This window comes from Aythya ferina (assembly GCF_964211825.1).
Source record: "Aythya ferina genome assembly, chromosome: 26".
Classification (NCBI taxonomy): domain Eukaryota; kingdom Metazoa; phylum Chordata; class Aves; order Anseriformes; family Anatidae; genus Aythya; species Aythya ferina.
In genome coordinates, this window is record NC_140324.1 from 4,347,119 (window position 1) to 4,359,251 (window position 12,133).

Genomic DNA, 12,133 nt, shown 5'->3' on the forward strand with positions numbered 1-12,133 from the left:
CTGTGCTGAATATGACAGCATCTAATGTCTGCAGCTACCTCAAGGTGGAGGAGTCAGCCTGAAACACTTCTTATTCCTTCAAGGAGACAAAACAGAACCAATTAGAGTATCCAGTTAAATCAAGATGGAATTAAGTGAGTTCAAAATATAAACCCTGTCCTAAAGATGAGCTGCTTTACCTAACACTTATTTGTACAAATAATTACACGTGTTCCATTTAGACAAAAGAACAGCCAGGATGCTCACATCAATGCCTCTGATTCCCCTGAAACAATGTGTACACATCCCCAAGCACTTTATTGTGTTGTACAAGCAGTTGGCCTTTAGCTCCAAGATTTCCACTTTGCCTTAGGCTTGTTGTATAGACAATGACTGCCACCTGCAGCAAGGATGCAACAAGGATGAGCTACTTTCCTGAAAGCTTTAGAGCTTTTTAATTGCAACCACAGCAAGTACCTTCCTCCTCCACCTTCTTTCAAGGGTGAGAACTAAGAGCATTCGATTTCACTTTACAATATCAATGTAGATATAATAATTTTAAATAGCTTAAAAATTGATCATAAAGTCCAGAAGGAAGCTGAAACTGTTTTCTTTCACCCCAAATTCAAACAGCTAAGTGAAAGGGAATGTTAATATCAGACCACACACATTTATTCTTTAGATGGAAATTGATGTCCCTGAAATAAAAGCACTTCTTAAAAAACAAATATTTTGCTGTCTGTTGCTTAAGTAATATTTTGGTGCACCACATACAACTGCATTTCAGTGGTAGTAAGTCACTTAACTAAAGATGATGGGTTCGATTTAAAAGTATTTCCTAAAATTATTATTTTTTTGAGATGAACAACGAGGTCTACCATCAAGAAATCCAAGGAGAGACATTCTGCTTTGTGTCTGTGCAGAGACAAAATTATGAAGACACTGTAAACTTGATTATTTCATCTCTACCAACTCCAATTTAAGAGCCCTCTTACCTTTTAAGTCTTAGCATGGCACACTTATGAACAGGTTAAAGGCATACGGAAACACATTCTAGCAATTATCCAGACCTAGGAAAAACCGTTTGACCAGTTGTTTCATCGCATGGGACCCTTTCTACTGACATCTCCATCCACCAAAACGAGACTGCTAATTTACCGCTAACCCATGACTTGACTGCTTAGCAAATTTCTCCATCCAGCGGCCAAGTTTGTAAGTGCAGCTTATGTTCCTGAGCAGGAATACAATCAAGCTGTGTACAGTAGCTGAGGAAGAAGAAATAATAGATAACACCTTAAAACAACTGATCGCCCTCTCATGGATAAGCTGCTATGAAACAATGTTACGGATCCTATATACAAGAAAGTCTTAATAGCTTGTCACCTATGGACTTCTATTTCAATGTACTGTACCTCTACCGATCCAGTTACTATAGTAAAAAATAGGAGTGAATTAAGGTAAGGGGAGATGGAACTTACTTAAACCCTTGCTAACTAATAGCAGGAAGCAAGCCTGAATCATTTATAGCATTTAAAAGCACTTACTTCAGGTTGCATAAGGAGAACGCTCCAGGTGTTTCTTCAGCAGGCAAAAAAGCTTTACAGACACAGCTTAAACCAGAAATGTACCATTATACTGACAATACAAAGCAAAACATAACAGAAAAAGGATACACAGATAAAAATACAGGGTACGGCATGTCTTTCATAGAGAAACACATTCCACTTCTAAAACGAAGAGTATGTTAAAGAACTTCCACATCTGGCACGTATGTTCATAATGTTTACAGCTTGTCTCATCCAGGCACTTACTCAATATTTAGATTAAAGGTTTCTCTCCACATTCAGAATCTACTGGCCTCAGAATTTTAGGTACCAGTAGGATGCAGCTTGCCACTGGGACTGGTTAGTGCCCATAAGCCCATCGCTGTATACGTTGTGTAGTATTAGCCCCATGTAAACCCAGATGGAAACAAAAGCTTATTTAGGAGATTAATGAAGATTTTCAAACATGAAGGCTCTTAACACAGCAGTAGAAAACAATCTTTATTGTAAACATATCAAGTACTTAAAAAGAAAGTTTCAAGTTATTACAAAAGCGTATGTTTTAGTAACTTGTTACCATGAAAATTAGGCAACAATTTACCAAAACTTTCCACTTGTTACAAGTGACCAGGCTCCTCCTCCATTCATCAGCCTCATTATCCACACAGCTTTTCCTCTTGGCAAATCCAGAAACAAGGGACAATTAAGAGTTCCTCCAGAAGCTGTTCACTGAGTCACCAATGATGTACAATGCTGTACATTCCTACAGGTCCTCCTGACTAAATCAACACACAGTACGACATACACAGTTCCACATTTCTGTTCTGATACATTGCCCTCTAAGGAACACTACCTTGGGAAGAGATGTAAAGCAACGCACTTGAAAACAGGTGCAATAAAGTAAGAACACGTAGGTCATATTTTCCAAGAATATGATTTCTTATTGTGTACCTTTCAATATTGTCAAGGCAGCAAGTGACGAGAAAGGCACCACAGAAGCGCATGTTTAAAAAAGATGTCTCCTTATAGGGCAGCATGCAGGACAAAACACCATTCTTATGTTAGTTTAGTCATCCATGCTGCTGCTTTCATATTCTGGTATAACTGAAGAACTGGACAAGTTGTACGTTCATATGTAAGTCAAGGTTGTGAAACAAAGAAGCAAAAAAGATAACAAGTCTAATGACACTGATTTAGCACCCACCCATTAGTAAAAAATAAAATACACAAATTTAGTTGAAGTACCAGTGTTTCACGACATCTAGTCCATAATTGTCTTCACATATACTTTGATTATGCAGTGAAATTTCTTTACTAACTTCATATGACAGGTTCTGCACTTGGGCGAAGCTCCTGGAACAAATAAAGCAGGGTAAATGAGTTTCTCTGGAGGATAACAACTTTTACTTAATTAACCACAAAGACTATGCACACAGACACATCATTCTCCTACCGCATAGCCACTGGAAGAAAAAAAAAAGTAAAATAGGAATTTTCTCCTCAAAGGCTAAAATTTGGAGAAGAGGAATAGAAATTTGCAGTAGAGGGAGATGAGTGGCTTCACGGTATATCACTCTTCAAAGAGTTCAGTTATATTCTCTTCCAGGGAAATGAAGGAAGGAAAGAAAATTTACCATGTTTTATCACTTCCTTGTGCTCAGTGATACTACTTTGTATTTGTTGACAATACTTGGGAGAAAAATAATTTTGCTCTCCTTGTACCTCCCCAATAATGATGTCAAATAGAGAGGGAAAGTGCACACTTTAATAGGGATAGAAGGAAAAACAAGAACAGTTATATTTGTACAGTTATTCAGACACAGTGCTTCCAGCTCGCTTTGCCTCCTGTAGTTCTCCACTCTCCTGCACATTTGCACTTGCTCACTGGAATTCTCAGTAAAATTGCCAGAGAACAGCACATTAGACTTTATTTTGTAAGTAGCATAAGGAGAGAAATAGAGATGTCTTCTACAAACTTAATTAACCCTCTAATATCCATTCTGGATTCAGGGGTAAGATAAATAGATTTTTCTCTGAATATTTAGACAGAGTCTTTTCACCTGATTGTTGTAAGTACCTTTGAAGCTCTTTATCCAGTTCTTGAGACACCTCTTTAATGTCTTTCAGTACAGTGCATGCTATTGCACTTTCTTCCGAGTAGCTTGGCATAACTTCTGCCAGAAGTTCCTGTGTGATGGTTAACTGCTTTTGCATTTCATCTACAATTTAAGAGATTTAGAAAACATCTCATTTAACATATAAAAAAACAAAGTTTGTGAAAGTGTACTTGATAAAAGAAATGAAATTTTCATACCTAAGTACGTTGGCTTATCTCCCTCTATGTGAATATTGCTCATGGGTAATTCATGCCTAGTAGCATCCAGGGAAGCTGCAAAGCTTTTGTATTGCTCTTTAAAGCGTCCCAAAACAGAAACAAGAGGAGAAAGTACTTCCATCTGAAAAGCACACAAACAACCAACACTTCTTCACAAAGCAGCCACTTTGCTAGTACAGTCAGAACGTATGACCTGGCTTTTCTCTATATAGAATGTGATTTAGTCTGGGTCAATACAGAAAAACAATTTGCAGAATTATATGTATATAAAAGAAAAAAAACCACAACCACACACAAATGCTACTCTGACATTGACAGAAGAATTCAGAAAGTTTGTGGTGTGATATTCCTGTCCCAGTGTTTAACAGGTTTTTCCTCTATTACCTACCTTGCCTAGGTCAATAATAGTTTCCTTGTTACTGCGGCAAGAAGTACTAGCAACATAGCCGGCAAGGTGCTTTGCATTTGATCCTTTGACTGCAGCTTACAGTGCATTCACAAGAGACAAGTCTTAATTTTTGCAATGCATTTTGTTTAATCAAGCATAAAAGTTCAGTTTTGAAAGTCAATTACTCAAAACATGTTACTCTTTCTATTTGACACAACAAAACTAGGAAAATGCTGAGAAAGTGTGGAGGCTTTAGCTTCTAAGTTCATTTACTGTCAAAAAAACACTAAAAACTTGCCTTCTTCCAACTGGGGCACAACTATTGCTGTCTAACTTATAAAAATATGACAGATAAAGGATAGTAGATGTTCACTACTCATTTAATGGTTAGCATCTTGGCTCTAGTCATAACTGTAATTGCATAACTTGCAGGATGTTAACATTTTAAGATGTTTACAGTCGATGCACAGGAGACGTAAGCTGCTGTGGCAACCTGTGCACTGTTGCTGCTCCTTGCCTAATAGCTCTCTAACTTCTCCTTCCTGCCTATCCACAAGGGACAACCAAAAAAGTGACAAAGGCATTTGTTTAGATCATTAGAGAGCACAACATGCCACAACAGGAAGTAGATATTTGAGATGCATAAAATTGTACCACAGCAGGCCACAGGAGCATAGAAATCTTCTCTTGAGAAAGGACCACTTATTAAGATGGACTGTTTAAACACAGGAGAAGAATGAACTGTAATAAAGCCTACCTGTTTGTCTAACGCCTCTTCAAGTCTCTGCTCTCTCTCTCTGAGCAGAACCTCACGCTTCAACTCATAGAGTTTCTCCTGTTCTCTCTCCTTTTCTTCACACAACATTAACAAGTTTTCTTCTGCTTTTTTCTCAAGCTCAGCAACATCGTTTTCAGCCTATTACATCCAAAAAATATTCATAAGTAATTGACATATTCTGAAACAACAAATGTAAGCCTCATATCCAGGTCAAAAAGTCTCAATTAAGGAATTGTAGATATTGTGCAATAAGCTCAGCATGTTATAGTTAAAGCTCTCCAACCATCTTCTCCACCGGTATTTTTTGGGGGAAGATATACATATACAACATCAAATGAGCAAAGAACAAAGTTACTGCTACAACCCCAAACACAAAACACACTTACTCCTGTTTTTTTTTCTGAAACTTCTGCATATCCTTACTTCATGAAGAAACAGCACCAGCTTAATAAAGTGGTACGAAGCCCACTTTAAGAGAGTTTTCAAAGAAAGTCATATAGTTTTACAACCATATACATGGTAAGATCATGAATATAACTTTTAGGAATCTGAATGCATAGAAGAACTTAACACCAGAGTTGTTTAATTTCTTTTCAATTTGAAACACTAAATACTCGACTGACTCACCTTCACACTTAGGTAAGTTAAAATCAGTGTCTGAGACGCCAGCATTTCGCTCAGAACATCAGGATCACGTTCCTTTAAAAAAATAAAAGAACATTCTAGATCAATTTTGATATTTAAACGGTTATATTTTCAGTGTGTAAACAAATTACTGAAAGTCCGGTTTGTGGCCACAATTGGTATTATCATCTACTGTCACCTAGATTAAGCTTTATATTTTTTCTAAGAAAACAAAAAACAATGCATGTTAACTAAATATGCCTATTTGTTCTTTGTTCCACCACTCTTTATACTGTTTTCAGCAGATGTTTGAAACACAGGTATAAAACTTGAAGTTTCAGTACTATGTTGAATAAGTTATCTAAATTAGGTTGAATCAAGGTTAGTTTTCTGAGAAAAGGTGATAGAAAATACTTAAAGATAATATGAAATAACTTCAAAGCATACACAAGAACACAAAAAGAATCAAGCTGAAGAGATACTGCAGTTAGGGCAAATTCTTTACCACAAGGAACTGAAGTAAAACTGAAGTAAAATTTTGAGACAAGACAAATGTTTCTAGCAGCACAACAAACCTGACTTCTGCCATAAGGCTTTAGATTATCCCAGAAACCTTCACAGTTTTACCAAGTTTAGAGAAACAGAAAATCTTCATTTCACACATTTCAAAATAAAGATACTTAACAAACGAAAGCAGTGAGACTTACCGATTCCTGGTTTTCTCCACATGTCCCCGTATCTTTTTTGCGAGAAGATTTTGAACCAGGAGTCCTGGTAAAGGCAGTTTTATCTGTATAACATAAGAAAATTATTACTCTTTTCTACCAATGTACGTAAGGTAAGTCAACATACCATCAGATTCTGTGCTCTATTTCCAGCTTTGATTACACTAACTAGAAGACATGGATCACAAGCACTCAGCTGAAAGTGACAGTTACCGACAGATGAGGTACAATTCTCACAATGGCTGGTAATCTAACACTATCAGTTACAAATACTTGAGGGTACTTTGTTCTTTAATATTTGATCCTAAACTTAAAACAGCACACCAAAAAGATACTGAAAATCAAGAGGTTAGCTTAAACCCTGAAGGCCTTAATATGTTTTTTTAAAGACACATAAAAATAGTATTTACCTTATTTAACAACAACCCTGCATGAATATAGTAGAAATAAGGGTTACTTATAATCAAGTTATAACATATATATTAAAAATAATAAAACAACAAATTGAACACAAGTGAAAGCTTACCATTAATAGCTGAAAGATCAAGGTCTGGTCTAGTAACTTTATCTCCATCTAATAATGTGGACTGCAAATCACTTTTCTCAAAGCTACTTTGATTTAGTGAGCCAGAAACAACACCTGTAGAAAGAAGCTGTTATCAAACTAAAAGAAATAGAATAGATTATGCACAAGTTCACAGTTGTGTGTGCTTTTACTAATATAGGGGGCAACCTCGTACACATTTTCTTTTTATACATCACTTGTATACCCCCTAAATTACCTAGAAATGAAGTAATTCAGAATCTTATCCTCCTAAACATTCCACAGTTGAACTATACCACCCAGGTGTGAAAATAGAATCACATTATTTCGTCAAGATTTTCAAATCAAGATCTCACAAGAGATTTTTTTTTGAAACTCTTGTTGAAGAAATAAAAATGGATCATTTTGCTGACATGAATTTGTGGTCATTTATACTGGGCTTATTAAGACAATTAAATACAAGAAGCAGGACAACGGTGAGGACAAAAGAATAATTCAAAGTCTTGCAGAAAAGACAAGAGACATGCTTATTTGAGACAATCCAATTACACAACTTCAGATTAATATTCTGTGAGAATATCCAGACAAGAGTTTAATATAATGAACTTCAGTTTACACCCCTTAATCTCACATAAAGTTCTTATATATTAATACCTTTCATATACAAATAATTAGCCGTAACAGAATATAAATCCACTCCTTTAGGTGTTTTTAGAGTTTTTAGAAGTTGCACGTGGTGGAAAAACAGTTTCAGAAAAGAAAAAAAAAACACTTTTAAATTCTTCTAATAACACCTACCAACAGAAGCTTTACTTTTCTGAGGAGGAACCGATTTTGGTTTAACTGCAGAAGGTGCTTTAGAAATCGACTTTGAAAAGGAAGTTGCTGTGGTATCCTATCAATCAAAACACAGGTATGAGTGAACACAGGTAGTAAGCACAATCAGCAGTATCTCTTACATCCTACTCGAATGCTGACAATAAACAGCTACTATCCTAGGGTGACCAGGTTCTTGGCAAGTCAGCTGAATACACCCCAAACTCCCATCCCAATCCGCATCAGTTTTGTGATGCATAACACCTCCCTCGTCACGACAGCAGTCTTTTGCTTAGGTCCCTCTTCTACAAGTCCGAGCGGCTCCTCGGACCGTTTCTACCCTTTGCCGAGCCCGCAATTTCGTGCCCGAGTACCTTCTTGGGGTCTTTCTTTTCATACTGCAGGTAGCGGGACTTCACGATTCTTCCTCCTGAAGGAGCAAAGAGCGGTCACCGCCGGGCCCGCCACCGCGCCTCAGCCGGGGCCGCGCTTCCCCCCTCACCCCCAGCTACCTTTCTGCTTCTTCTCGGACCTTTCCCCGTCCTCCACCGGCGTCCCGGAGACGCTCTCCTGCGAGGACATCCCTCAGAAACACGGTAGGGGTCGGCAGCTGGCTCCGAGTGAAGAGAAAGGCGCCCAATCTCTGCCGCCCCCCTCAGCTCCTTCCCCTCAGCCCGTTGCAACTCCTGCCCAGCACCGCCCCCAAGCCGCAGCGGAGCCGGGCACCCCCCGGCGGCTCGGAGGAGCGGGGCAGACCCTGCACCTCCACAGCGGCCACCCCCAGGGCTTTTTTTTGGAGTTGGGGGGGATGCCTCCCACCCAGGCTGCGACTACATGGGGTGCTGCGCTCCCCTCAGCACCACAGGGAGTCTGCGAGGTCACCGCGAGGGACCGAGAAAGCCCTCAGCGCGGTAAACACATCCCCGGTTAACTGTGGGGTGAGGCAATGCCTCACATATTGAGCTGCTGGAGCTCAACAAGCCCACACCGGGGCTGTCCCTCATGAGGCGGGCGGCGACCCCGAGGCGGGAGCCCTCACAGGCAGGGGATTACTGACAGGAGCCCAGCCACCACAGGCTCAGAAAGCAGCCGGCTGCTCCAGGCTCTGAAAGCAGCCGGCGAATGCCCTCTCCCAAGCCGCATTGGGAGCCCTGAGAGGGGCGAGTCGCCCACATCCCCCCTCCTTTCCCTCCCCGTTCCCCTCACACCGCCCGGCTGAGGGGGGGGGGGGGGGACGATGGAGCACGCGCAGTGCGGGCGCGGTGCTGAATGGGCGCCGCCCTGCTCCCCCCGCTCCCCCCCCCTCCACCCGGAAGCGGCGCCTCAGCGGGGCCTGCGGCGGGCGGCGGCGGCGCTTCGCCGGCGGCTGAGGTAAAGGCGGCGGAGCGCGGGCCCCGCGCCCCGGGTGCCCGCTCTTTTTCCATCTTTTTCTCTCCCTGCTCCGCCCGCTGACTGAATTCTGTGCCTAAGGGGGCGGCTGAGGGGCCGGGAGCTGCCCCTGAGGGGGGTTTCTGGGGTGGGGGTGAGCGCCGGGTAGGGGCAGGGTGCTGCCGGGGGTCGCTTTGCGCCTGGTGTGCCGGGGAGTTGGACGTGCCTGAGGCCCGGGAGCTCGCCTCAGGCTCCTGGTGGACAGTGGGGACACCTCCCTGCCTCCAGGCATGCTGCTGGCCTCCATCCCCAGTGTGCCGGCTTCGCTGCCTCTTCTGGTGTCTCTAAGAGCAGCCTGAAAGCGTTCCTACCTCAGCATTTCTGGAAAGTGGCCTTCAAACTCTCAGGGTTCTTGTTGCGTTTTGGTTTTGAGCTGCTCTTGATGATACCAAGGCTGCTGATGTGTTGAGGCTGTGCTTTATCACGCCGACCGTGTTGCCTAACTGGTGCTTGTGTCTGGGTTGTGCTAGGTCCTCTCGGTAAGGTTGTTTTTGCAATGCCTGGAAAGTCAAACTGTTGCAAGCTGGGGACATCTCTTTTGTTGCATGATCGCAGACTACATGTGGCACTCCTACTGTGCTAAATGTAGTGCTTTTATTGTCCTCCTTCGTGGCTATTTCGACCCTGCCTGATGCAGGTCTGTGTGGTCCTGATGCGAAGGGACTTCCTGAAACTGTTTTAAAACTTTTCTATTACTCTGTAAGTAGTCTGGCAGAATTATCACCCAGCTTTGTTTGCAAGTTTTATTTGTGGGAAGTGACAAGTTCTTTGTATCCAAATGAGCTCGGCTTTGCTTGATTTTTGCCTTCTGGAAATGAGTGGCTGGAGATGATCTCAGGCTCCTGGCAGATGTAATTAGCCTTTCAAAGATGTCATCAGTATCCTCCCACGTTGCTCCTAGAGGTGGGTTGGTATCGGTGTGTCTACCTAGCTCTTTGCAAATAAGACTTTGTTATGCGTAATTAGAAGATCTCTGATTTCAGGTTTGTTAGCTGGAATACATGACTGAAGGACTTGCCCTAAAGTAGCAGCGTGAGGTAACCCTGCGTTCCAGCTCAGTACGTTGGTGTCACGCCCGTCAAGTTTTAGTAAGTCTTTCGTGTCTTTAGCTCTGAGTCTCATCAGAAACAGATTTATTTAATGTAGGAAAAGAGGTACGGGTGACTTTTAATGCAGATAAATATATCTTCACTTAAAGATTCACTGTAACTTTTTCTGATGAGTTAGTTTTGGTCAGTTTTGTCTCATAGTTCCAGGAACAATTAGATTCTTTGCCTGCCCTACATTTAAAGTCTGGTAACACCCCTACTTCTCAGGCTGCTGCTTCTAAGGCCGTTTCCCTCATTAGAAGCCTTAACTCATTACCATCAGACTCGAGAGTTACTGCAGTAACGTGATGGAACTGTTTTTGTAGAACTGCGAAATATGTGTGGGCTTTTTTGCCTTTTTTGTCACTGTGCTTGAACGTTTGCCTCAAGAAGTGTTTTTTAATTTTTTATTAGTTGAACATTGTAGGCTGTGCAGTGACAGGGCAGCTGTCTGCAAAAGGATAGTCTAATCAGAGTGGGAGGACTCATAGGTCTGTGTGTTTCTGTGGAACCTAAAACGTTTGTAGGACTGAATAATTCAGGAAGAGTAAACACAACTGATGAAAAATTTAAGTGAGGTTCATTTAGTAAGTAATGCTTTGTACAGACTGAATTTTCTGACAAATGATGATTCAAACGTTAGACTTCTTGAATAATTCTGTGTGTGAATAACTCTTTGACTCATATGCATATAGCTCAGTATTACTTTGGCTAGATATGGTCTTTCCTTAGCTAGATGGACACGGGGGGAGGTGAGGCAGCCATGAGACAGGATTCTTTTATCTTGGGAATTAACAGAAGCAAAATTCCTGAAAGATGTAACACTGTTAACTATCTTACCAGTCAAGGAAAATAGTGAAAAAATGATTCAACAAAAAGTCCGTGGTTCAGTACTTTTTTTGTGAATTTGAAGGCTGAAGGTGTTTATTAACTTACAGTTCTAAGAAACAAGATGTGCTTACTCTGCCTGTCTTTTCCCTCTGACTTTTGGACTTTTTTTTTGTCAATCGTGTTTACATTTTATTGAAACAACACTCTCTAATGTGGTTAAATATGATGCATATTTTTCAGGTAGACCTGTGCATGGTGCCATTTAAAAACATACACTATCACAATTCTTTTTAAAAACTTTAATCAGTGAGTAGCACTTCAGGGTTTGTGTGTTATGATTAATTTTTTTTTATTTTAAAAAAAAGCATTTGTGTATTTTTTTTTTTTTTTAAGGAGAAAACTGTCCAAAGCCAATATCGAGAAGTCAATCCAGAGATGCTTATAAGGATTTATTTTTCTAATAGCTGGCTAGTTTAATAGATCATTTGTATGCTGAAAGGGTTAGCAGTGCCTTTATTTCAGAATTCAGGTTGTATCTGATAGTGTGTCACCAAATGCAACTTAATGCACATCCTAGCAAAACTTCTTCCTTAAAATACCAACAGTATTTAACACAAACAAGTGTTTTTAAAACTGTTTGACACACATAGGTTCTGCTGCTGCTGAATCAGTTCTTTTTTCCCCTCAATTCACACAAATGTTCAGCCTAAAGTTTCTGATGATAATTTCTTATCAGCGCAGTTGCAGCATTAGGCCAGTAAGATTTTTGCTTTGTTGATGTCTGTAACACCAGTAAGGATGAAATGAAGAACAACTATGAAAGGTTGTGAGAATAGTCTCAGAGTTTCTTTTGACTTTCATTCTTTGCTGCTAGCACCCTCGGTTGCTTTGCCTCCAGTCCTTCTTTTCTCAACAAGGCCACATTTTCATTTCCTCTGAATCATACTCAAGAGCACATCTGTAGCTATGACACCGCACTCAGTGTAAGTTAATAACATGCTATAGGCCTTTAAAGTCACTGTGAGCCTGATAAGATAGCCTTGTCTTGAGGTT

General features: G+C 40.7%; 2 protein-coding genes across 12 annotated transcripts in view; one reads left to right on the forward strand and one right to left on the reverse strand.

Moving 5' to 3' along the window:
* Positions 1-1,999: 1,999 nt before the first annotated feature.
* Positions 2,000-8,821, reverse strand: HAUS8 (HAUS augmin like complex subunit 8). Its single transcript, XM_084498395.1, has 10 exons — positions 8,246-8,821; positions 8,108-8,163; positions 7,716-7,812; positions 6,900-7,013; positions 6,356-6,438; positions 5,652-5,723; positions 5,004-5,162; positions 3,838-3,979; positions 3,601-3,742; positions 2,000-2,876 (listed from the first exon to the last, which is right to left on the reverse strand). The coding sequence occupies exons 1-10, from the start codon at positions 8,313-8,315 to the stop codon at positions 2,756-2,758; spliced, it is 1,056 nt and encodes a 351-aa protein (XP_084354521.1). The 5' UTR covers positions 8,316-8,821; the 3' UTR covers positions 2,000-2,755.
* Positions 8,822-9,042: 221 nt separating this feature from the next.
* MYO9B (myosin IXB) overlaps positions 9,043-12,133 on the forward strand; it is a 45,424-nt gene continuing 42,333 nt past the window's right edge. For 8 of the 11 annotated variants that reach the window (XM_084498388.1, XM_084498386.1, XM_084498384.1 and 5 more), the window contains exon 1: positions 9,043-9,104. The gene's annotated coding sequence lies outside the window, so the exon portion shown is untranslated. Of the gene's footprint in view, positions 9,105-9,308; positions 10,065-12,133 lie in introns of those variants that run through there. The other 3 variants (XM_084498389.1, XM_084498387.1, XM_084498390.1) reach the window with 2 other exon arrangements.

Coding starts and splice junctions, on each gene's coding strand:
- HAUS8 (XM_084498395.1), bottom strand. CDS start 8,315: ATGTCCTCGCAGGAGAGCGTCTCCGGGACGCCGGTGGAGGACGGGGAA. Junction 7,813..8,107: donor AAAAGAAAGACCCCAAGAAG/GTACTCGGGCAC, acceptor TTTGATTGATAG/GATACCACAGCAACTTCCTT. Junction 7,014..7,715: donor GAAAAGTAAAGCTTCTGTTG/GTAGGTGTTATT, acceptor TTCTTTCTACAG/GTGTTGTTTCTGGCTCACTA.